The following is a 27,905-nucleotide window of genomic DNA, read 5'->3' as shown; positions in this document are numbered from 1 at the left end:
TGGACAACATTTGAGAAGCTTACATGAAAACAGAGTACTCACCTTCCAATTCATCAAAACAGCCCTTCGACTCCGTGCTAGAACTCCAACTGCAAGGAAATTATTGATGTTCTGAAGAAACCCAAGAACCAAAGGATCTAGCCAAGGTTTGTCTTCTACTGTTGGTTGGAGTGATGTGACATCGGCCATTATCAAATTAACAATCATCGGAGAGACTGCAGAAGCTAGTGCTTTTAAAACGGGAACTAATGCTTCATATGCTGCTAGATGAATTTCTGCTCCAGTCTACTCGAGCATTTCAAGAAGATCAAATGACAGGAAAAAAGAGAAAAAAAATCATGAAGAACTAGAAAGCATTCCAAAATAAAGGGCATCAAAAGAAAGTCTGTCTTTATCAATAAATTTCTCTTTTGCCGATAGAAAAAATTAAGAATAATAACGGGCATCTTCATTCTCACATAAATTGGTCAAAATTTTACATAAAAATTGCAGATACAATAGATCATACCTCCGAGTCACATGTTGGAGATGAGATAACCTTTTGTGAGAAACTCCATAAGAAAGTAAAAGCAGAATCAAGCAAAATATCATTTTCAAACTGAGCACACCATGATGATATAGATGCAACAGTCTTTATGGATAATATCTGTTCAATCAAATAGACAAAAGACAACAAAATTATAAATAAATAAATAAAAAAGCAAACAAGGTATTAACAATACAAGTTATAGGAATTAGTCGATGACCCAATAGATTGAGAAACCACATAAAAAACCAATCAGATAAAGATGTCCAAAATCCAAAATGGAAGAACCAATCAAGAACATAAATACCATGGAGTGCGAAGAAGAACACCCCGAACAAAATAAAAGGGAATTAGGAACTCCAAAGGAAAGCTAAAGAGGAAAAGATGGGGGCAAAAAAATATTTACCATGTATACAACTTATTACCAACATTAAGAACCTCATAAAACAATAACATAAGGTGAACAGCCTACTAAGCAAACTTAAAAAATGCAAATGACAGTAAACTATTGGAAATACTGTAGTTTTTTGTAGTAGCTTCTTTAGTAGTTGCTTATGTTAATTCTGTAAGGACATTTATGTCTATTCACTTTTTAGGTTACACAAATATATATATATAGATCAAGCTCTCAGTTTCGAGACTTGAGAATTACTATTCTATAATTCTTTTTGGTATCAGAGCCAAGGAATCCAATTTATTTGTTTTTCACGTTTCCATCGAAGAACACAGAATTTGTTGCTGACGTCATCTGCTGACATCATCAGGGTTTGGTCGAAAATTTCATGGTTTGAATTACAATGATTTATAGTGTTTTTTGGTATTTTTTGCCAGAATTTTAGATGAGTTCTTGATCTAATTTGTGAAGGTTTTTCAGAAAAATTAAAAAAAATCAGATTCTCGAAGTTCTGTTCGTCTAATTTCGTGGGGGGTTTTCGCAAAGGTTTACTTGATGGATCTGGTCCATATGAAAATTCTCTACACGTTGGAAGTGGTCTCACTCGATTCCATGATGATTTGAAAACTCGGTGAAGAAAATAGCCCAATATTTTTGCCGCCCAGCCTAATTGCTGCTGTGTAATTTTATAATTATTATTTTTTTTGCTGTTTTTTGCTGCGAATGCTGTTTGGGAAAATTTTGTCTTTGAAGGCTACGTGCAGTTCCACGACAGCAGCAATCAGATTTGTGCTGCTGTCATTCTCTACTTTGTTACAACCCTACGATAGCACCTAGGATCATTCTTTGAGACTTGCGGCAGCAATTCGGCTGATTTTTTTTTTTTGTGGTTCGTTTGACTGGCGACTGCAACACTTGTTGCTTGGTGATTCTTTCTTCTTTGATTGAGAATGGCATCGTATCAAGAGACCAAAGACTCCAACACCGTTCTTGGAGCAAATTTCTCAGCACAACGAATCACCAATGCCTTATTAGATGGTCGAAATTTTCAATCATGGTCTCGATCTATTCAGCTCTATTTGGGAAGTAGAGGAAAATCTGGATGGCTTTCAGGCACCATTAATAAACCACCCCTTACTGATCCCAAAATTGAGTAATGGGAGGTCGATAATTGTACCATTCTTGGATGGCTTTTTAACTCCATAGAGCAGCGCATCTATACCATGTTCATGTATCATGAGACTGTCTCCTCTTTATGGACAGCTCTCACTCAAACATACGCGCATGCTAGGAACGACTCGAGGATTTATGAACTTTACCAAGACATTGCCCAAGCTACCCAAGGGACTCAGAGCGTCGCTGATTATTTTGGATTCCTCCAGTCTCGTTGGGAGGAGCTTTCTCACTATGAGTCTATGGCCGAACTGTCTGCAGAGGCAGCCAAGTATATGGTTACAAGGATTGCTTGACATCAGACATACCAGTTTCTTATGGGTTTACGTCCTGAGTATGAGGTATTTCGGACCCAGATCCTTAACACCACTCCTTTACCTTCATTATTTGAGATATTTGCGACCATTGATAGTGATGAGCGTCGTCGCCGTGTCGTTCCCTCTCAGACTCCGGCCCCTGGCATTCTCTCTGCTCCAGCTACAGATCAGATGGCTTTAACAGTCAATTCGGGTTTCTCTGACTCTCGCACTCAGGGATCTGGGAGTCGAGGTCGTGGAGATCGTGGACGTGGTAAAGGGAATGGTCTTACTTGCAGTCATTGTGGGAAGATTGGACATGAGAAGTCTCATTGTTTTCAGCTCTATCCCCATCTGTTGCGATCCTCTACCACCCCTTCTTTGGGACAATCTTCTCCTCGTGCTGCTACTGTAAAGTTGTCATCAATTCCTTCTACTGATATGCCTGCCTCCCTTGACACTATTGATTTACAACAACTTCAGACTCAAATTGCTGCTATTGTACGAGATCAGATCCATACTCATCCTCAACTGCACCATCAGTTACTATGGCCCCAGGTACATCTTCTGCATTCCATGTTACTCAGTCTGGCTCTGCTCCTCTGACTTGGGTAATTGATTCTGGTGCCTCTGATCATATGACCGGTGAGTCTAACCATTTTACTTCTTCTATTTTTCCTGTTACCCATAAGGAGGTTCGCCTTGCTGATGAGTCACTTACTCCTATCCACAGTAAGGGTACCATCCCCTTATCTTCTGTGTTTTCTCTTAACTCTGTGCTTCACGTTCCTAATCTATCTCTTAACCTTTTATCTGTGAGTAGTATTACCAAATCTCTAAACTGCTCTGTAATCTTTTTTTCCTACTCATTGTATTTTTCAGGACCTGACTTCGAGGAGGATTTTTGGCAAGGGGTATGAGAGAGATGGGCTATACTTGTTTGGATCTCAACCTACTGCGGCTCCGGCATCCGTGTTTCCACTCTCCAGGAATCATATTTTTTCTTTTCAGACTTTAGATTTATGGCATGCTCGCTTAGGACATGTTAATTTTCAGCACTTAAGTTCTTTATTTCCTACTTTAAAAACATCTTGTAGTGGACATAAGTTTCAGTGCTCTGTGTGTGAGCTTTCTAAACATACACGCACCTCTTATATTCCTCGCATGCATCGATTTAATAAAATGTTTGATTTAGTTAATTCTGATGTGTGGGGACCTTCCCCGGTTACTGCTTTTAATGGTCATAGATATTATGTTACATTTATTGATGACTATTCTCGTTGTACTTAGGTTTATTTGATGCGTTCTCGTTCTGAAGTGCTCCACATTTTTGTTAATTTTCTTAAAATGATTCAGACCCAATACAACGTCACAGTTAAATCTCTTAGGTCTGATAATAGTGGGGAATACATTTCTGATGGGGTCCGATCTCACCTTCATGAGCATGGTATACTTCATCAGTTGACTTGTCCCTATCCTCCTGAACAGAATGGGGTGGCAGAACGCAATAATCGTCACCTCATGAACATTATTCGTTGTCTTCTTCGAGGTATGCATGTTCCCAAGTTATATTGGAATATGGCAGTCCTCACTGCGGCCTTTCTCCTTAACCACGTTCCGAGTCGCACCTTAGGAGGACAAGTGCCTCTTCATGTTCTTCGACCTGATAGCACTCTCTTCCCCATTACACCCAGAGTCTTTGGATGTACTTGTTTTGTTCAGGACAGGACTCCTCATCGTACTAAATTAGATGACAAAGCCATTCGTTGTGTTTTCTTGGGTTACTCATCTATGTCAAAGGGTTATCGCTGTTATGATCCTCTTTCTCATCGTGTAATTCACTCTTTAGATGTTACTTTTTTTGAAAATGTTCATTTTTTCCGTACTACATCGTCTTTGCAGGATCCTTCTTCTGTAGTGCTACCCTCTCCAGTTTTTTCTCCACATTCATCTTCTTTGCAGGATTCATCTTTTTTGCCGCCTCTTCAGGTCTATTCTCGTCGTCCTCACCCCTCTCCGGACTTGCCAACCTCCTCCTTGGACTCAGGTATACTTTCTTCTACTCTTACACCTATTCCTTCTATTTCTAACTCTCACTTATCTATTGCACTTCGCAAAGGTAAGCGAGGGTGTGTTACTAATCATCTTATTGCCCAATTTATTTCCTATTAGGGACTTTCTTCTTCTTATCAAGCCTACATTGCTGCTACTGATTTTATTCGAGTTCCCCGGTCTGTATCAGAGGCTTTACGTGATCCTAAGTGGACTAGAGCCATGACGGCTGAGATGGATGCTTTGCAGAAAAATCACACCTGGGAACTTGTTCCTCTTCCTTTTGGGGAACGGACTGTTGGCTGTAAATGGGTTTTCACTGTCAAATATCTCGTGGATGGCATTGTTGATCGATACAAGGCCCGCCTAGTTGCTAAGGGATTTACGCAGACTCCAGGAAAGGATTTTGGTGCTACATTTGCTCTTGTAGCTAAACTATCTACAGTCCGCCTCCTCATATCTTTAGCTACTTGTCATTCCTGGCCTCTTCACCAGTTGGATGTGAAGAATGCCTTCCTGAATGGGAATCTGACTGAGGTTATCTATATGGATCCCCCTCTCGGGTTTCTTCTTCAGGGGGAGTATTCTGGGAAAGTTTGTCGCCTCCTCAAATCCCTTTATGGTCTGAAGCAATCTTCGCGAGCCTGGTTTCAACGTTTTTCTGAGGTCAATTTATCTATGGAGTTCTCTAGTTGCCACTCAGATCATACCTATTTTGTTCATCGAGGAGTGAATGGCCATTGTACTATTGTATTGGTCTATGTGGATGATATTATAGTAACTAGAGATGATGTACAATGGATTGACAAGGTTAAGATGTTATTAGGTCGTGCGTTTGAGGTTAAGGATTTAGGTTCCCTCAAATACTTCTTGGGGATAGAAGTGGCCCACTCTCGCCGTGGTATTTCGCTATCTCAACGCAAATACACATTGGATCTCCTTTAGGACACTGGTATGCTTGGTTGTCGTCCTGCCTCTTCCCCTATAGATCAGAATTATCGTCTTCATGCCGAAGCTGGTAATTTATTATCTGATCCTTCTTCTTATCAAAGACTTGTAGGCCGCCTGATTTATCTAACTAACACAAGACCAGATTTGACCTTTGCGATTAGTGTGGTCAATCAGTTCATGCATGCCCCACGCACTTCTCATCTTGATGCAGTTTATCGTATTCTTCGCTCCTTGAAGTCTCGTCCTGGTCTTGGACTCTTCTACTCCTCCACTGCTCAACCACATTTGTCATGTTTCACTGATGCCGATTACGCTGGTTCTCTAACCGATAGGAGATCTACCTTTGGGTTCTGTACTTTCCATGGTAGTAACTTGATCTCATGGAAAAGTAAGAAACAAGGTGTGGTTTCCCGCTCTTCTGCTGAAGTTGAGTATCATGCTATGGCCATTGGCACTTGCGTGCTTACTTAGATTAGATCTTTACTTATAGAGTTAGGTTTTCCGGTCTCTAGCCCTTCTACTTTGTTTTGCGATAACAAGTCTGCCATCATGCTTGCTTCTAACTCAATCCTTCATGAGAGAACCAAGCATATAGAGGTTAATGTTCACTTTCTTCGAGAGAAAGTTCGTTCTGGTGCTCTACAGACAGTCTTTGTATCTTCTTCAGAACAATTTGCTGATATGCTTACGAAGCATGTTGGTCCTTCTATCACTAACTCTTATCTTATCAAGCTGGGCTTAGTTGATATATTTGCACCAGCTTGAGGGTAAGTATTGGAAATACTGTAGTTTTTTGTAGTAGCTTCTTTAGTAGTTGCTTATGTTAATTCTGTAAGGACATTTATGTCTATTCACTTTTTAGGTTACACAAATATATATATATATATATATATATATATATATATCAAGCTCTCAGTTTCGAGACTTGAGAATTACTATTCTATAATTCTTCTTAAACATCAAGAAATCTTAACTCTCAATGCTAGATAGAACTTTTCATTTTATCAATAACAAAATGTATTATATTATTTTTAAGGATGTGCAAAGGTGCAATAGAAGGGAAGAGCTTAATTTCCAAAAAAGGACAAAAAATGAACATCTAGGAAAAAATACCTACTTTCTTGGAAAACCTTCCATCTGAGTACATAGAATCTTTCAAAAGGCTCACTCATTGCACATGGAACACCAACAGACTTGCAAACCTCCAGCAATGGTTTACTACAATCTTCAAAGGTCCTTGTTGAATTATTTCCACATACAAGAATCCTCCCTATTTGTACGGAAGTTCGCCCCTTCAAGATAATTAAGACAGACTCCTCAATCTCCATTCTATTGATTCCTCCTAAAGATTTGACACCAGACCAGCTCTTCATCTCTTCTACCAACTAAGAGTTCTGCCTTAACCACTCAATGGGAAAATACATAAAGAGCCCAAGTGAATGACCGACCGATTATGACATAAGAGGCAAGAAAGCCGAACCATTGCAAAACTTGCCAACACCAAATAAATTACTTCCTGATTCAATTCTCTTTCTATACTCCCTATTAGTCCTCTTACAACATATTTAGGAATCTTCTTCTCCAAATTACAATTTTGCATTACATATTGATAGTTCGTGATCCTTCGCCAAACAGCATTATCTACAATATTGAAGCTACACAACCATTTTCTAAGATGTATTCTTAACCTTCTCAAACTAATCTCACTAACATTCTTGATTGATAGACCAATTTACATTACAAAAGATGGAACCTCTTCTTTACATCTCTATCACTCCATAAGATGTCTCCTTGAGGCTTTTCAATGTATTATGCAACCAAAATGGTAAAACTAAAAGTTTCTCAACCAATATTTCAAATAACTATGTTACCCAATCACTGCCTTAAAAGCACAATCAAGTGAGCATCAAGTAGAATTTAAGTAAAAAACTAGAACGATGTAAAAGTAGAATTTATTCAGTTGTATCAAGTCAAATCAACAAAAGATATTGGTAGCAAAGGAAAAATAGATAGTTTGGAGAGAATTCTTGCACAAATGATGCAATGGACCACAAGAAGAAACAATAAACATATTTCTTTATCATAAATGAAAGGAATATTATAAGAAAATGGATGATGACCAAGAAGACCAACCCACAGAAAGCAAAACATACAAGCACATACAAAAGAGCTAAGGAAAGTAAATATTAAAACCCAATCCCATCTCCCAAAAATATCATTAAAAAAATACTCCCTTGGACTCATAAACACCGTACACCAAAAGAACATGAAACCCGCGATAGAAATGATGATATCATTCACAGTATGTTCTTTGTTATCAAAAATCTTGTGATTCCTCTCTTTCCAAAGCCCATAACAAACGAAGGGCATAATGTTCCATAACTCTCTTGGAGGAAGAAAATTTGACCCCCCACAACAACCATGAGAGAAGAAGAGCCTTAAGCGACGACAAAAAACACCCTGCAATTCCAAAAAGGGAAAGGAGACGTCACCAAACTTCCAAAGCCAAATCACAATGGATAAGAATATGACCCGTCATCTCAACACCAATTTTACGAAGGAAGAATAAACTTGGGCCATAGAAACCCCTTTTGATTAGCTGATTCGAGGTAAGAATTTTGCCTTAGAGGTAGACCAAAAAAAATATATAAAAAATTTAAAGGAACCTTGGCATCTCAAACAAATGCCACTAGAAAGGAGTCAGACTCCACCTGATTAATGAAGGTATAAAAAGATCTAACTAAAAAGCATCCATTACAAGGACCTTGCCACACTCCACAATCTACAATATCAACACAGAACGGAATCAAATCAACACGTTAATAAATCTTGCACAAGACATCATTAAAAGACCTAAAATTGAACTCCCACAAAACATCATTCCCACCCTTACAATAAAAGCTAAGACAAGCTGCCTCTTTCTATGAGAGATTGAATACAATTCTAGGAACTGCTCCGTATTCCCCACACCACCAATCCTCCCAAAATTGAACCATGTTGGTCCTTTCCAATAAAAAAAATGCAATTTTTCTTAACCACTAGTTGAATATTCATGACCCCTTTCCAAACACCACACCCATACAACTCGTGGCCTAGACTAATTTTCCCAACCATTCCTCAACACCACAAACTTTTTCAGCAATTACATGTCTCCATAAACTATTTCCCTCCACGCTAATAAAATCTCCATAACCATTTAAACAAGAGAGTTGCTTCCATCTAACCCAATTTTCTAGGTCTCAAACCTTCTTGTTTCTTGCGCTTAAAACCGGCTTCCAACTGACTATGGGATCCTTCATCTTTCCTGCAACACTATGGAGGCTTTTTTAGGCTTCCACTTCTCAAGAATTGGGCGATGCTTCTAGGATGGGCTTTGGCTTAATCTAGTGGTTGTTTTGTTCTTGATTAAGGGTTGCTTCTTCAACTGGCTTCAAAGATGACTTCTATTAAGGAGAGAAGGTGGAAACGTCAATGTGGTGCATGCCAAAGATGCCTTGATGATCAAGTTGGTTACAAGGTGAAAGAAAGGGTGTATGGAACTGAAAATGAAGTGAAGAGTAGAAAAAGATGAATAGTGAAATTGCAGAGCGACTTTGGAGCCGTTTAGATGAGATTTCAAGTTGTGAACCGTCTCTCAATCTTTGAGAGGGAATTTTATAATTGCTCTCCCTAGGGCAAGTGTCACCACATGACAATTTGGCCGAGCTAAACGATAATCTAAGCTTGCTATGCATGTCCTCCGTCTGAGAACAAGGTTTTCACCAAACTAATTGATTGTGACAGGGTGATGTCTACTCAAATGGGGACTTCCATCATCTTACTGACTTGACTCAATGTTCATTTTGACCTAGTGCACGGGATGTTACCAAATCCCCTGACACAAGTGCTGATCCTGAGGAAGAGTGCAATGATACCCTATAAATCGGGCTCGGTTCAGAGGGGACACATGTCATGAACTTAGGGGGTACAAAAATGGTTACCACACACCACATGCTAATAAAATCTCAAACCATTCTATCCAACCTAATTCCCACATAAAGAGGGATAGATAAAAGACATAAAAAACTGTAGGAAATTGAATTTATTGAGAATTCTTGTATATCTATTACAAATGCCCTAATAGGGTATTTATAGACCAACTATCCTATTACAAGAATATTCTAGAAAACTATCTTATTGTAGAAGATTACAAGAATATTCTAGAAACTATCCTATTGTAAAAGATTATAAGAATATACAAGAATATTCTAGAAACTATCCTATTGTAGAAGATTATAAGAATATACAAGAACATTCTAGAAAACTATCCTATTGTAGAAGATTACAAGAATATTCTAGAAAGTTAAGAAAAACAAAAAATAATCAAGAATGTCCTATTTTCATAAAATAAGCCTTGGAGATTTTTCAGCACTCCCCCTCAAGCTGGTGAATATATGCTTTCCATTCCCAGCTTGCCAATGACCTTTTGAAATGTGGTTCCAGGTAATCCTTTCGTTAGAACGTCTGCCAGTTGCCCTTCTATTGAAACGTATGGGGTGCAAATTAAACCACTGTCTAGTTTTTCCTTTATGAAATGTCGATCCACTCCCACATGTTTTGTACGATCATGTTGCACTGGATTATGAGCAATATTGATGGCTGACTTGTTATCACAATACAATCTCACTGGACTATCCCAGATGATTTTAAGATCTTCCAAAATTATTTTGATCCACAGAAGTTCACAAATTCCTTGTGCCATTGCCCGAAACTCTGCCTCTGCACTTGATCTTGGTATAACCGGTTGTTTTTTACTTCTCCATGTAACTAGATTTCCTCCTAGAAATGTACAATAACAGGATGTCGATCTTCTATCCACCATGGACCCTGCATAATCTGAGTCTGTGTATGCTTCAAAACGCAAGTTTGCTCCCTTTTTAAATAAAATTCCCTTACCTGGACTACCTTTTAAGTATTGGAGGATGCGGTATACGGCTTGCAAGTGTATACTCTTAAGATTGTGCATGATTGGCTAACCACACTAACAGAATATGCTATGTCAGGCCTAGTATGAGAGAGGTAAATCAGTCTTCCAACCAAACGTTGATACATCCCTTTGTCTACAATCTCATCTTCTAGAGCTTCACTTAGCCTATGATTTGCTTCTATTGGTGTCTCCATGGGCCTGCAACCTATTTTTCCAGTTTCCTTGAGAAGATCTAGCACATACTTCTGTTGTGAGACAAATATTCCTTCCTTTGAACGAGCAACCTCTATACCTAGGAAATACTTCAACTTGCCTAGGTCCTTTATTTCAAACTCTTCTGCAAGACGTTTCTTGAGTGCTCCTTCTTCCTTCGCATCATTACCAGTGACAATAATATCGTCCACATATACCAGTAGTGCAGTTACTCCCCCAAAGGCTGAGTGTTTTATGAATAAAGTGTGATCACCTTGACTTTGTTTGTAGCCCATTCCTAACATTGTCTTTGTAAACCTTCCGAACCATGCTCGTGGAGATTGTTTTAACCCATACAATGCTTTCTTCAACCTGCATACCTTCTTATCTCCTGAATTGTCATCAAATCCTGGAGGCCTCACCATATAAATTTCTTCCTCTAAGTCTCCGTGAAGAAAGGCGTTTTTCACGTCGAATTGGTGTAAACTCCAATCTAAGTTGGCTGCTAATGACAACAAAATCCTTACTGTGTTCATCTTAGCCACCGGTGCAAATGTTTCTTCATAGTCCACTCCATAGGTTTGTGTATAACCCTTTGCAATTAACCTGGCCTTGTATCGTTCAAGTGATCCATCAGCTTTATACTTTAGAGAAAACACCCATTTGCATCCAACAGGTTTCTTTCCTTTGGGTAGCTCTACCAACTCCCAGGTTTTGTTCTTCGCGAGTGCATCCATTTCTACTTTCATAGCATGTTTCCATTCTTCTTTGCTTAGGGCCTCGGATAGTGTTTGTGGTATGGTTGTGGAGTTTAGATGGGTGAGAAAGCTTTTGTGTGATGGTGACACTTTTTCGAATGACACAAAATGAGACAATGGATATTTTGTACAATTTCGGGTACCTTTTCTAACTGCAATGGGTAAGTCAAGATCATTTTTTTCAACAACTTCAGAAGACAAGTTGATGACAGGGATATCAATATTTATCTCATTTCCGAGAGTTGGTTCAGACGCTTGAGTTAGCTTCGGCTTAGCAGTGGAACCTCTCTTCCTTGAGTAAACTTGCAATGGTTTCGTGATAACTGATTCAATACAAGTATGTCCTGGGGTTATAGGTTCAAGCTGTCCAACTTCGGGTTGTTTTGAAGGCTCAACTTGTTCTTGTTCAAGTTGTTTTGGTGGTTCAATTTCAGGCAAGAGAAATGGTGGAGTGTTTTGGGTTGGTGGTTGGCTAGCTTGAGCAGGAAAGTCCATTAGAAAGCCATGATCCCCTTGATCCTTATCTTCACTAGTAAGTGTCTCCCCCTGAAGAGAAGGTTGGAAAAAACTTTCACCTTCAACAAAAGTTACATCGGCGGACACAAAGATTTTGCGAGATGGTGGATGATAACATTTATAACCCTTTTGAGTTGAGGAATACCCCACAAAGACACACCTAAGAGCTCGAGGATCAAGTTTACTACGACCATGAGAATGAATATGAACAAACGAGACACATCCAAAAACTCGAGGTGACAATCGATTGTGAGATGCAAAATCAGAAAAAAATTTGGAAAAGACCTCCCAGGGACTTTTAAAATCAAGAACTCGAGATGGAGTACGGTTTATTAAGTGGGCTGATGTGAGAACTGCTTCACCCCATAAGTATTTGGGGACATTCCGTTGGAATAACAGTGCACGAGTTGTTGACAAGAGATGGCCATTCTTCCTTTCTGCCACTCCATTCTGTTGGGGTGTATCTATGCAAGAGGATTCATGTATTATCCCCTCTTTTTGAAAATATGGAGATAATACTTGATTAAAATATTCTCTTGCGTTGTCAGATCTTATTTTTTTTATTTTAACCCCAAACTGATTTTTGACCATGTCATGAAAGATAGGGAGAACCGTACAAACATCAGATTTTTGTTTTAGCAAAAAAACCCATGTGACACGAGTACAGTCGTCAATAAACGTGACAAACCATTTAGCCCCTGAAATATTTGAAATTCTTGACGGTCCCCAAATGTCACTATGGATTAATTGAAAAGGAAATGAGGATTTTTTATTACTCAAAGGAAAAGAAACTCGTTTGTGTTTGGCAAACTCACAAATGTCACAATGAAATTCACGAATATCAATATTCTTAAATAAGGAAGGAAACATGACACTTAAAGTCCTAAAGGAAGGATGTCCAAACTGAAGGTGATAAAGCCAAATCTGGTCTTTTATTGGAGATCTTGTATCTGACAATAAGGAAGATGGATTGTCAATCCTACAACTCTTATTTTTATTCTGCACATCAAGGTAATAGAGGCCACTGCTTTCCTTAGCATGCCCAATCGTCATCCCCGTAGCTTGGTCTTGAAAAATACAAGAGGTGGATGAAAAGGTCAAGCTACAATTCAAATCCTTTGTAAGATTTTGGACAGAGACTAGATTTATTGTAAGTTTTGGAACGTGCAAAACATTTTTCAGAATTAATGAAGGACTTATGTGAATATCTCCTTGACCTGCTACAGTAGCAAGTGACCCATCGGCCAATGTAATTTTTCTGTTACTAGAACATGGACTATATGTGGAGAATATAAAGGAGCAATGAGTCATATGGTCGGTTGCTCCTGAATCAATGATCCAAGAGTCGAAATAGTTACTATCCGAGACACTAAAGGCATGAGAAGAAGAAACCATACCTGAATGTGCAAATGAACACATACCCGATGGTTTCTCCAAGGAGTTGAGAAGTGATCTTAGCCATTCAATGTCTTCTTTGTTGATCTCCTTGCTATTAGAATTCTCTTGAGCATCCGAGCCATCACTGCCGGTTCGTGCCAGATTAGCATGTAACTTTTGTTGCCAATTCTGTTGCCAATTTCTTGATCTTCCCCCATTTCTACTAGAAAAGTTTTGTGGTCTCCCATGAAGTGTCACCATCACAGACTGATTGGTGGCTCCTGACTCTTCTGACATCGTGAATTTAGCAAAGATCACAAGGAAAAAAATAAAGGGAGGGTAAAAACAGATGAACAACGAACAAGATGGCAAAAAAGAGAAAAAAAAAAAATCGATTCCCAGGATATGAACCTAAGGCTCTGATACCATGTAGGAAACTGAATTTATTGAGAATTCTTGTATATCTATTACAAATGCCCTAATAGGGTATTTATAGACCAACTATCCTATTACAAGAATATTCTAGAAAACTATCTTATTGTAGAAGATTACAAGAATATTCTAGAAACTATCCTATTGTAAAAGATTATAAGAATATACAAGAATATTCTAGAAACTATCCTATTGTAGAAGATTATAAGAATATACAAGAACATTCTAGAAAACTATCCTATTGTAGAAGATTACAAGAATATTCTAGAAAGTTAAGAAAAACAAAAAATAATCAAGAATGTCCTATTTTCCTAAAATAAGCCTTGGAGATTTTTCAGCAAAAACAATGGAATACTAGTCAAGGAGCTTTTAATCATAGTGGTCTTACCTCTTTTAGACAACTATCTAGCCGGTCATAAACTAGGCCTCCTACCAATCTTTTCCAACTTTTGATCCCAATTTGTCTTACTATTATATGTTTCTCACAATGGCAAACCCAAATATGAAGACAAAAGAGCTTTCCACTGGCAACCAATAGAAGCCGTTAACAACTCTAACTCAGGCAAATTACCCACCACAAACACCTTAAGCTTACAAAGATTAATTAAAAGTCAAGAGACTACCACCAAACAACACAAAACTTCACTCAAAAATCTTAGCTGACTCAAAAACATATCAAAAAAAACCAAAGTGTCATCAACAAATTAAAAACAAGAAACCTCAGCCCCCTACTATCAATTGAGAAACCCTTGATAAATCCATGTCCATCTCCCAAAGACAACATCCTACTCAATACCTTAGCTACCACAATGAATAAGAATGGGAACAAAAGATCCCCTACCTCGGGCCCTTAAAACTCTTGAAAAAATCACAAGGTGAGATCCATTAATTAAATTTGAGAAAAATGGCATCGAAACACACTTCATGACCCATTGAATCCATTTCTAACAAAACCCATACGAAAAAAGCAAGTATTTGATGAAACTCCAATTAGCATGATCATAAGCCTTCTCTAAATAATCTTACAAACTAAACCTGGATTTTCATCCTTAATTTTGGAATTGATGAATTCATTGCAATAAGAACACCGTCCAAGATCTGCGTCCCTTTAATGAAAGCTCCCTAGGCAGAACTAATAATACCATACATCACCTATTTCATTCTCAAAGCCAATAGCATTGAGATAATCTTATAAGAAAAGTTAACCAAACTGATCAGTCTCAAATCAAAGATATCTCCACTCCGTCCTTTATTGGAATAAGGGCTACAAATGTACAGTTTGAGCCATGATCTAAGAAACCATCCCAGAAAAATTCATTGATGGGAATCCTAAACAACCTTTGAAGAACTATTCTAAGATGAAAAGGACTAATAAGCAAGCCTTGATATGAGGATGGATCTTGTGATTTTTTTGGGTTTTTATTGGTTTTTTTAATTTCTTGTTTGCATCTGTAGTTGCACATCTTCCTCTTGGATCGACCCCTAGATAAGGTTGCGATCCACCAGGATTAGATGTGTTAGCATTAAGCAATGCTGGCCTAGATGTCTTTCCCCATCAAAAGTCTTAAGGGTTAATGATTCTCTGGTTTGGTTTCCAAACCTCCTCGTCATAGGTGGTCATAGGTTTTTCTCAACCCGCAATGTCATTTGGAATGCATCTTCCAAATCATAAACCCTTAAAATAGCCATATCTCTTCTGAATGCATCCCTCAACCCATTTTTAAGACGAGCAAGTTTTTGCCATTCATCTTCAACGAATAGCTAACTGATTAAAGTGCCACATGTATTTCACTATAAATAGGCTGCCCTGGTGGAGTGAGATCATTTCCTCGTAAAGATCATCTTGAAAATCATGAAGTAAATATTTTTCCTTGAGATAGGTCGCCATCTCTTCCCAGTTACTGATAGGAAACTTCCCATATTATGGTGCTTCTTCTCAAAATTTCTTCACCACACTTTTATCATGACCCAACAACTTTATCCTAGCAAATCGAACTCTCTTATCATTTGTCATATCATACCAATCAAATATTCTTCTAGGGCTGCAAGCCAATCTGAGAAGGCTTGAGGATCAATATAACCTTTGAAATTAGATATTTCAACTATGACTTTCTTAGTTATTTCATCTTGTTGGTCATAATATCCAAATTTGGACTGTTGAAGCATATTTTGCAACACATTATCTAAAGTGACATGTGGAGTAACATTCCTTGAATAGGTGACCCTCATAGGCTCTAGGTGTCATGTTAACCCGTTGTCCAACAACATTATTGAATGTGTCAACCTCTGCCTCATTATATGAGCTTCCAACACCACTTTCTCCACCATTTGTTCCTTCATTCATGGTTTAAAATTTCATTTCGTTTCCGAATGTTTCAGCCGAAACGTTTTGCTATTTCAACATTCCGAGACGAAACCACTATGAAATCAAAATATTAGTTAGTTTCGGTGATTTTCCATGAATGAGAAATCTAGAAAAGAAGAGAGAGAGAGAGAGGTACTTGTGGGTTGTCGCTGAATCATCGGATTTGTGCACCTCACTTCTTCTTCTTCTTCTTCCTCCTCCTCCTCTTCCATTTCCTCTTCCTCTTCTTCCTCTTCCTCTTCCTCTTCTTCTCCTTCTCACCTTCTTCTTCCTCTCTTATCTACAACTTTTTCTAGGTTTACTTCCTTCTCAAACGCTTAATGTTTTGCTTTTAACTCTATGAAAAACCCTTGACCGTAGTCTTCTCTAGAAGACTTGGTTATTTAGAGAAAGATCCTCATATTTTTGCCAAGTATTTGAGATACCCTCGTTTTTTAAACTAATAACACTTCCCTTGACCATGGTCCTCTATAAAAGACTTCTATTTAATCATTAATCAATGTATTGAATGTATCGAATGTTTCAATAATGTCTCGGTCTCATTTCGATTTTTGAAAAAACCAAAACATCGAATCGAAACTAGATTTTAAACCTTGCCTTCATTAAGGTTGGGACCAATTGAATGGCTTTGCAGTCTCTAACTTGAAATCCAAGTTCATCTACCCTCTCAACCAGCTTGAAGAGGAACACTTCTCGCTGAGCATCAGTTAATCTTCCTCTAAAAGTCAACCTTCACTCTAATAACAATTGATGCAGAACCAACAAGAATTTGGGTTTACTTTATTTATTTGCAAAAATATCAATCAACAAGAAGTCTTCAATCAATCTTCAAGCTTCACAAGTTAAATAATGCAGCAATAATAACATTAAAAAGCAATATGAAACTTGTAGAGAAAGGAAAAAAGAAGAGAAAAGACCTAGAATCACTCAAGGGTTCCTTAAAAACACTTGAGTGATTCTAAGCTATTTCTTTTATTCATTCACTCGCATATTCTCTTAAAGTCTTACTTTTACTTTATTTTTTCAAAATATTGATTTTATGCATTCTAACATAAGATCATAGTATCCAATGATTAAACTATTAAAACAGAGTCCACTTTAATTATCTAGAACTAGAACTTGATAATTAAAGTAGGCCACATTCGTATCATGAATAGTTTATATATTATTGACTATTTAGCTTCTTGAGTTCTTGTATTCTTGTTGCTAAATGTAATCAATTTCATTCAATTTGGAAAATGAGTATTATCCAAATATAGTGTTATTCGCATTGCAGTGCACACACACGCACGTGAACCCCACGCATTCACACACGCCACACCCCTCCCCCACCCTCGCACGCAACTCACTCATGGACGCACAAACACTGTCGATCGAAGGCATTAAGTGTTTTTTTGGGTAGGTCAAATTTCTACTGAAAATAAAAGAAAACAAAAAACAAGAGGATGCTAGAATGAGAAAGGCTTCACTCTAATGGCTCACAAAAAGAGACACTATAAAACATTTTCAACTATATCCCTTCTATAACAAAGATATCAAATCTTCTACCCCAGTAGTTCAAAAGAAAAGATGTCCAATTGAGAAGGAGCTCTTCTATCATAAATAATTACAGAAGCTTCATCCACCTATTTGTCTTTAAAGATCTCATGTTATTTCTTTCCAGATAGCCAAACAAATAAAAAATGAGGTAACCTTTCAAGGTAATCGACCTCTCAAGTTAAAGACAAAGGACTCCATCCCTTTACTTTGTCAAGTAAACTATGAGGAAAGGTCCATAACATAACAAAAGACCTCAAAATTTCTTCCAAATTAATCTTGCAAGCTATACTAAAAAAGAGAGGGACTAGAGATTATCCAGTATCAATTTGGAACAACAATCCTTTCGTCGGCAAAAAAAGATACTTATGGTCTATTACCCCCTTTACTGTGAGTTAGGTGATTTGGCAAGAAAGAAACAGAAGAGTCTTCAGGGGGAAGGTGATGGAGTTTCAAGATATCATCATGGAGGTGCTTGGCCTCATGTTTTTTTGGAGCAAAATGGAGGTGAATTTTAAAGGGGTGTTCTTTGACGATTTCGCTTTCAGAAGGGATGCTATGTGCAATAATTAGTGTTTTGTTTGTAGTTTTTTTTTGCTGGTTACTAAAATTCCTATTTGTATGCGTTTGTTGTACCTTGGCTGGTTACCTCAACCAGACCGTCTTTTAATAAAATTGATCTACTTATCAACAAGAAAAAAACAAAGAGATTATCCAATATCCCAAAATGTAACGCGTATTAGGGATCATTTTCTATTTGCTAATCATATGCTCTACAGAGGATCCCACTGCCTCCTTTTTGAGCTTTTAAAGTCAACAAAAACAATGAAAGAAGCAGACAATACACAATCATTTATCAATTTTCTCCTCCTGAAAATAAAGCCTAGTCTTCTGAGCATATAATCAAGAAAACCCCAACTAATATAATCATAATTCTTTTGAAAAAACACTGCAAAAAACACTCGGATTCTCAGACCTAACCTTTGGATCCACAAATTCGTTTCACGATGGGAAGCTCACCCAATATCTGCCTTGCTTTGATAAAAGCACTTTTGGAATGGAGATAAGATGGATCCACCACCTCCATCAACCTGAATACAAGCACCTCACTAATGATCTATAAGCCCTGCCCACCAAAATAAAAGGTAGAATGTATGAGAGTGTCCACATGGATCTCCTGATCCTTTCTAGGCAGCAAAGTTATACAGGTCTAATTTTAATCAGAATCCAAGTAAACATCCTCGAATTCCTAAACCAACTTCTTACTTTACTTTTTTATCTGAAAAAGGTGATACTTAATCCATTACACACAAATGCAAAATTGCCTGCCTAACTTCTTACCCAATTTATCTTTCTAAACTTAGCTTGAAAGGGCTTATCTAAGTAAAATCACGACTGTCCAACGATTTTTGAACTGATATTGTTCCTTATACAGATTTTTGCAGATATTTAACCACCTCCCCTGTGATAGTCTCCTCCTCGATGCTTTCATCTCCTATACTCGGACATTGGCCACTTATCTTTTCCTTCAGTTAGCACAACTCATTATCCTCAAATAAAAATAAAAAGGATAGATATTTGCAGCAAAAAATAAGTCATTTTCCTCATCAATACCTACGAGGAAAAATGGCATGGAGGTTTAGGCACTAGAATCTTAATGCAACCTGAAACCCTGTGTATGCCTAATTGACCACTGATCCAACAGTAAAGCATCCTTAGGCTACACTTGATGAGCACCTTCAATCATTTCATTAAATTTTATCTATGACCAGTGATGACAATCAGCCAAAATGACAATGACAAATCAATTGAATTAACATAACTACAGCCCATTTCCTTAGAACAGAACATGAAGACAAATACGATGAGTAAAGGATATGTTCTGTTTAAAGAATAAATTGTGTTCTTAAACCAGACAAAAAAGAATGCAAAAGAAACATACAGCTTGCAACACAGCAGGAGTGGTATTAGAAGCCAACCGTCGTTGACTCGGACCTCCAAGCTTTCCTCTTACAGAACAAGGCAAAAGTGCATCCACAACCACAGGGCTGGACCAGAATATTGAACAAGCTGATTTGGCAAACAAGACAAGCTCCTCCTGCATGCGTATGCAAAGATTACAATACTCCAAAAATTAGTGGTGTTAAAGAATACAAAGTGAGTGACTGTGATAGGCTTATGCGTTCCATACCAATATAAAGAGAAAAGTATTAGAAAATTTCCGAAAAACAATGGAAATTTCTGTTAAACTGAATCGATTCAAGGAGTCAGACATGCCAACTTTCATGTTTCTTATTTTCATAGCACAATCAGGGGATTTCTCCTGTATAATTCGAAGCTCTTGGACCAAACTTATAGCAAGGATTAGAAACTTTGGAGGAATCCAGTCCAAACGGTCATTTTGTTTGATGCATATATTAATGCCATAATTCTGGAGAAACTGCAAAAATACATTTAAACAAAAAGGTCAGGGGCTCCTTAAAACAAAATGATTCACCAAAGATTACCCAGTCAAGCATCTAGATAAACCACAAAAGAAGACATTACTAAACGGAATATAAATGGTATGCAGAACGTAGAGCTCACTCAAACGAAAGACAGTAAAAATCTTCATTAGGAGAGTTGTTAATTACAACTAGGGGCCTCTTCCTAAGGGCTAAGTTTGCTTTAATTGACAAGAAATGGTTATTTTATTATTTTAAACTTTAAATCTGCTTTTTCTTGTTAGTCTTGGAGGAAAGCTCCTTATTTATGTACTTATTATACCTTCTTGATATAAATTCTCAATAACTGGATGGTCTTCTAACATTGATAGCCAGGCTGTTTTATCTAAATTTTTCACATATTGCAGAAGTGGTGTCACTCTCTGTCATGACACCAATGATACTTTATATTCGTAAACGCTTCCCTTGACTAAATTAGGTTTCTTTAGAAGGTTATTTTGTTGTTTTGGGGTAGTACATGGACTAGAAATTAATCTCATTATTTTGGGGTTGGGTTGCCATCCAATCTAACAGGGTGGGTTGTCATGTAGGGTCATTTCTAGCAACTTCTCTTGGTTTGTCTATTGGAGCGGCGTATACAAGTAAAGCTATCTAGGATCTAATGATCGAAAGTGGAAGTGTCAAGGTTCATAGACGTCAAGGTTTTTGTTGGAAGGTCAAAAAATGACACTTATCAAGAGAACTCTTGCAAGCATTCCTATGTAATCTCTCTCATTATTATATAATATGAGGAGTATAAAGTTCAAATGGAAAAGAAAAAAAAAAAAATCATGCTTTTTTGAAACAATAAGGATGGGATTCACAAATTCAACCTAGTGATCTAAAAGACCATTTGTCCACCTGAGACAAATGGAATTTGTTTCTGAAAACTTAGGGCCATGAATTGAACATTGTGTGAAAATGGTTACGAAATTTTGGAGCTAATTAGGATAGTCTTTGGCAAAAAAGTTGGTCAGGAAAAATATCACGTGGGTGACTAAGGGTGGGAAAGTGGCTTAGTGAGATCATCTAATGGGTTCGGTGTTTGGAAAAGTGTTCTCAAAGTGCTTATTGAGTTTCGTAAGAGGATAGTTCTTAAAGTGGGGAAGAGGAAATAGGTTTGGTCATGGGAAGATTGTTGGAATGGCAACACCACACTTAAAGCATAGTGTGATAACCCAAAACTACACTCCACTAGATAGATTGGGTCACTTTCAGATTCTTGATTTTAGTTATCAAGAATTTTCTTGAATCACATGCCGAGTCCCGTCGATCAAGGTGAGCGAAGAAAAAACTTGTAATTTAGTTGTTTCATGTTAATTTAGTGGTTATATAGTTATTAGTCTTAAAAGAAATAATTTTAAAATCATAATTTACCTTTCAACAATTCTTTGAGCTACGTATTAGGGTTAAATAAGAATTAAATGTTGACCAAGGAATTAATCAAGTGATAAAACATCACCAATGAGTATCCCTCAAAAAAACTACTTAGGATAGATTATAAGATCACCTAGATCGGAGTTGAAACGAACATCAAGGAATTACCTCGAGATGCATGCAACATAGAGATAAAAATAGAAGAAATAAAAGATATAATATTTGATTGGGTATGACCAATAGATAGATATAGAGAAATTAAGTAAGATAGACTATTAGATTGCGTAAATCGGACCTCACGACATTGCCTCGAGATTCAAATAAACTACTCAAAAGATTTATCCTAGATCAGAGCAGCATCAATGAGATTGAACAATGACATTGCGTAGATCTTATTGAATCGATGAGAACCGACTATTGGATAGCCAAAATCGGACTCAAAATGAGTATGGAAAAACAATCCAAAATCTTGTCCATCTAGGTAACTTTGTATGTTACTACATATAGCATACAATAGAAAAATATGTCCCTAGTCACCGCAAACTGACTGCACACATCAGCAACATCATTGTTGCATATTATTACACATGGTCTTGCATGTAAAACTTAGTTGTCATATGTCCAGCTCACCTACCTTGAATCCAATCACACTATGCCACCTAAAATTTGACCCTCCCATTGCTATGCATCTTACCATAATTAACACATCAGATTTCCACTCAATGACACCATGTCTCTAGTTAATAGACAAGTGTCAAATTAAGTCTCATGTACTACCCCTAGTTAGAACTTAACTTAACCATGGTTGCTTTTAAACTAAAACCAACCCCAACCACTCCTTAATTAATGTGAAAACTTTAACTAACCTTACCCTAGTTACCCTCTATTTAATCCATGTGGCTCTATCTTACCACCTCAACTTAGACACTTCACCTCATTATATAAAACTTACGTAAGTCTCCAAGTCCTTACACGTTCATACCTTCTTCATTATCATATGCATCCCTAAAGACCTCTCATTATTTCAATTGCCTCCCCAAATCTCCTTAACTCAACTCCATCAAATATAATTTCACCTAAAGCTCCTCTCCAACTCTACTAAGATTGTTCAAAGATTCTTGAAGAAAATTCAGCAACCTTTTTAGGAGAAGACTACTCTTTAAGTCACCTAAATTGGAATCTTGAGAAGAAGTCCCCTTCAATAGTCATCAAGGTGAGCAGTTCCTCACAACTCCATACTCTTTTCTCTATTCAACCTTCTCTTTATTAATCCTTAGTCTTATAATTTCTACACCACATTGTTCATTAGGTTCTCCTTTCACCAAGGAATTTCAGTTTCAACTCATCATATTAGTCTCCCCTCAAACACTCTTGAAGAGAGACACACCCACTCAAGCCTTAGGTAAATTTAAAGGAAGATATAGTCAAAGATACTCTAATAAAAATCATAGTTATTCGTATTTAATAATCTTATATGCATTCCAGCCCAAAGAACTCAAAATAGCGGAACCGGAGCACGAAACCAAGGCCGAAGAATGGGCTTTGGTGAGTTGTACTTGTGATTTGAGAAGGTATGTACCTTCTCACCCTAGGTAGGCTACCTGGTATATTTTCTAATACTTGCATTACTGATTTTTAAAACTAATCACTTTCAAAATCTACTTCATTCAATTTCTTTATCATAGGATGGGATTATAGTGTGTCCTATAATTCACTTACCATACTTTTGAATAACTTTCATGCCTTAATTATGCATTATCTAGTTGATATAAACCATGAGAAAAAGAATGTTTTAGTCCTAAATCAATATACTTTATGGACTGTTTCTACTATGTGATTAGGCACTAGGATTATAATTAGTCCATGAAAGAACATCGATAGAAAACCTAATAAACACTTCCCATAACTGCCATGAAATATTTGTTTTATAACACTGAAATATCTCAATTTTAACATGAAACATTTCTGTTTTATTTTATGAAAATACATCATTTTTACCATGAAATGTGTATGTTTTATAACCTACAAAGCTCTCAAATATTTCTGTTTTGCATCATACAAATACATCATTTTTATCATGAAAGTTCTTGTTTGGTAACATTATTTTATAACATAGAACCATTTCATCCATGATAAATTTTGTTTTATAACTTAAAAACCTCTTATGTTAACTATGAGATATTATGTTTGGTAAGTAAGTATATATATATATATAATTAATTTTATGAAATGTTCTTGTTTTACAACAAAGAAGCTTCTTCTATTTTCAAAGTTACATATGATATAAGTATGTGCATTTACTACGTATGTACAGATAACTTTTGTGATGCGTACTCGTCGCATGGATACCCGGTGGTGTAGTTTATGAGTGATATGATGGACGATCAATCTTGAATAAGGATAGTATCTTATTTATAATTATGGATGGTTATTCAATGTGTACTTCGAGATGAAATACAACATTGGAATTGACGAACAATTTCTAGGCATCCATAAAACGAGTTGTAATGTTCTGTTTTCGTGTATTGATTTTCTTTTTAATGAACCAGAATTAAACAATTATTGTGCCGATGATTTAACATCTCACCGATTTCTTCAAGATTTCTTGCAAATAAAGCACATACTTACATTATTTGGCATAATTGGTGAATTGGAAACTACGTTGCAGATAATCCCTTGGCTCTTCTGAAAAGGAGGAATTCCCAAGATGTCGATGGGTTTGCTTTGCTCCATGGTGGTATGGGATGCCTTAAATACAGTCTCTCCCAACGAAGTCTGGAAATTATTGGTTATATCTTTTCCAATAAACCATGGTTTTTGTTGTAAAGAGGTTGAGGTCAATAGCTAGAGGGATTTGAAATTGCACACATGCCTGATAGCCCTTAAACATGAAGTTCACACATGGTTTAGACATGGATCCATCCTAGACTATAGTCGTCGAATGGCTGATTGTCATTAGGTTTAGCTGGGTCATTGAACCTATTGTCAAACGGCGACCTGAGCTGAAAAATATGGCATATTTCAAATGACCCCACGCTCTTCATGAGAGTCGACGATTACCACACCAAACCGAAAAATTAGGATCCCTCGTTGGTAAATTAATAGGACCCCGTTACCGTTCTACGCCGGTACAAAGTAGAACTCTGCACGACTGCACAGGCCGGTTTTGATTGACAGATTAGTCGCAATCTTGAGCCCACTAGAGATATACCTCACCTCATGTATTATTATGTGATATTGCATGAATATTTATTATGTCACTATATAACTATAAATGAACTGTAATCAATTAGTTATCATTACAATGTTCTAAATATACGGATATCATGAGATTTACTTGTTCTCTTCTATTATTAGTAGATGACATATGTAGATGCATTTAAACATAGTTAGATATATTTCTCGATTTATGCATAATGATTTTATAAATAAAGAGCATGACACACCATATTTTAAAGATAGAAAACTTAGAAACTAGATTGTTTGTCACCCCTAATGATTAGCTTAAGGTTAGTCGGTACGTGTTGGATGACTTCGTCGCTCGTACCATGTTTTCCCACCTTTTAGGTTTTTCTATAGAGGACACCTTGTTGGTGGAGGAGTATGTTGAGGAGTCATACTGCGTGCCGGAGCCAGATCTGTACTACAAGCCAGACCCTAATACGGATATCGTGCCTTGAGGAGCCATCTGTATGCTGCTGCTACAATCTGTTTTCCCCGACTATAGTTCTTTTGTTAGATGTCGAGATGTCTATTGCTTATATGTATATCATCATTTGGGATTTACTTGGTTTCTTACTTCTGTTATACCCTATGTATTACTCTTCTTGTTATCATTATGATATGTTATGACAAAGAACATCTTTATATGATAGTATCACATATCCTTTAAATAAAATTTGTGTGTTATAAATTGTTAACATCTACAATAGTTAATTCTTTCCATTGTTAAGTAAATGAAAATTTTATGGGTAAAAAGGTCTTTGAGTTGTATCGACTCTCGATCCATACCTTGGGACTCACATAGTCCCAAAGCGTGGTATCTAAACCGATAGAATTTAAGTGTTGGTGGATCTTTTTCCCCGCATATTCTTGAGGTTTATGCTCAAGTTTAGAGTTTTGAGGCGACATCGTGCTTTCCCCAGTCAAGTTGTCGAATCGACGTTATGTCAGATTCAGGGTGTGACACAGTTTCCAAATCTTTATTGTTTTAAGAAAAACCATCTGCAACAAAATTTCAAGGCTCAAATTGGAAGCGAGATTTCTTGATATTCCATCTCTATACAGAGGAGGACTAGCAAGTTTGTCCATGGAGTTGAAATGGTTTCTTCTCTGTCAAAACATAATATCAATATGTGTCAAGACCCAAATCCGACTATATGTCGACTTGGCAACATGACTGGGGGATACTAGACCCCGCCCCAAACCCGAAACTTAAGCATAAAGCTCAAGACTATGCGGGGGCCGCCAACATCTAAAGCTTATTGGTCTTAGATACACGCCTTGGGACTCCTGTGATTCCCAAGGTATGGATCGAGAGTTGAGGTAACTCAAAGACCTTTCTACCGAAAGAAATTTCAAATTACTTAGTAATAGAATGAATTAATTATTCTACAAGCTAACAATTCATAACACAAAAATTTTATCTAAAGCATAAGTGATATTATCACATAAAGATGTTTAGTGTCATAACATATTGTAGTGATAACAAAAAAAGTACATAAAGTATAATAAAAGTAAGAGACTAAGTACATCCCAAAAGACAATATACATAAATAAGAAAAAGACATCCCGACAACTAACAAAAGACCTACGGTAGGAGAAAGTAGATCGCAATAGCGGCAAACAGATGGCTTCTCAAGGCATGATCTCTGTACCAAGGTATGGCTTGTAGTAAGGCACTAACTCTAGAGCCAAGTACCCTCAATGTAGTCATCCACCAACAAGGTGTCCTCTACAGGGAAACCTAAAAGGTGGGAAAACATGGTACGAGCGACGAAGTCGTCCAGCACGTACCGACTAACCCTAAGCTAGTCACCTAGGGGTGAGAAAATAGTCCAGTTTCTAACTTTTGTGTATTTAAAATATAGTGTCATGAATTTTATTTATAAAACTATGATGCATAAATCGAGAAAAATATCTATGTTTAAATGCATCTACTATATGTCATCTACCAATAGAAGAAAGCAAGTAAATCTCATGATAGTTGCATATTTAAAACATTGCAATGATAACCAATTGATTACAGTTCAGTTATAGTTATATAATGACATAATAAAGATACATAAAACATCACATTACAATACATGTGAGGTGAGGCGTATCTCCAACAGGTCCAAGCTTGCGACTAATCTCCTGATCAAAACTGGCTTGCCCAATCGTGTAGAATTCTACTATGCACTGGCGTAGAACGGAATCGGGGTCCTATTAATTTACCGATGAGGGATCCTAACATTGTTGGCCTTTTAACGAGGGTCGAGCGTCTTCAACTACCCTGATTTTCTGGTCTAGCATGGTAACCGTTGACTTCTATGGAAAACGTGGGGTCATTCGCAATATGCCATCTTTTTTTACCTAGGTCGTCATTTGACAATAGGGTCAGCGACCCAACTAAACCTAATGGCAGCCAACCATTCGACGACTACAGTCTAGGATGGATCCATTTCTAAATCAGGTGTGAACCTCGCATCTAATGCCTATTAGGCATACGTGCAATCTCAAATCCCTCTAACACTAATCGCAACATCTTCACAAACAAAACTAAGGTTTATCATAAAAATATATAACCAATACTTCCCAGACTTCGTTGGGAGTGACCGTCTCCAAGGCATCCCATACCACCAAGGAGCAAGTCAAATCCATCAACATCTTAGGTAATTTCTCGTTTACAGAAGAGCCAAGGGATTACCCGCAAGGTTTTTCTACGGTCCTTTTCCGGCTCAGCAATTATACTAAAATAATATAAGTATGTATTTTATTTGCAAGAAATCTTGAAGAAATCGGTGAGATGTTAAATCATCAGTATAATAATTGTTTTAATTACGGATCATTAAAAAGAAAACTAAAACACGAAAACAATTCTATGGATACCCAAAAAATTTTAAGTTATAAAATATAAGAGATTTTTAAGTTATAAAATATAAATTTCTTATGGTAAATATGAAACATTACTATGATTTACAAAACAAAACCTTTCATGGGTGAGATGAAATGGTTCTAGATTATAAATTTATGATACAAAACAAAAACTTTCTTAATAAAAATGAGGTATTTGTATGATGTAAAATAGGAATATTTGACAGCTTTCTAGGTAATAAAACATAATCATTTCACGGTAAAATGATGTATATTTATATAGCAAAACAGAAATATTGAGAGCTTTATAGCTAATAAAATATAAACACTTCATATTAACATTTCATGGTAACAATGAAGTGCTTTATAGTTAATAAAACATAAACACTTCATATTAACATTTCATGGTAACAATGAAGTACTTCCATATTGTAAA

General features: G+C 36.9%; 1 protein-coding gene across 2 annotated transcripts in view; it reads right to left on the bottom strand.

The window, feature by feature from the left end:
- Positions 1-27,905, bottom strand: part of LOC147393309 (tRNA/rRNA methyltransferase (SpoU) family protein) — a 107,239-nt gene that overhangs the window by 44,613 nt on the left and 34,721 nt on the right. For both annotated transcript variants that reach the window (XM_086454984.1, XM_086454985.1), the window contains 4 exons: positions 19,726-19,974; positions 19,477-19,632; positions 509-646; positions 43-285 (listed from right to left, as the gene is read on the bottom strand). In XM_086454984.1, coding sequence (XP_086311110.1) covers positions 43-285; positions 509-646; positions 19,477-19,632; positions 19,726-19,974 — 786 coding nt within the window. The remainder of the gene's footprint in view (positions 1-42; positions 286-508; positions 647-19,476; positions 19,633-19,725; positions 19,975-27,905) is intronic.

This window comes from Akebia trifoliata, chromosome 10, assembly GCF_017979445.1.
Source record: "Akebia trifoliata isolate Shusen 1 chromosome 10, ASM1797944v1, whole genome shotgun sequence".
Taxonomy (NCBI): Eukaryota; Viridiplantae; Streptophyta; class Magnoliopsida; order Ranunculales; family Lardizabalaceae; genus Akebia; species Akebia trifoliata.
This window is presented reverse-complemented; position numbering and strand designations above follow the sequence as displayed.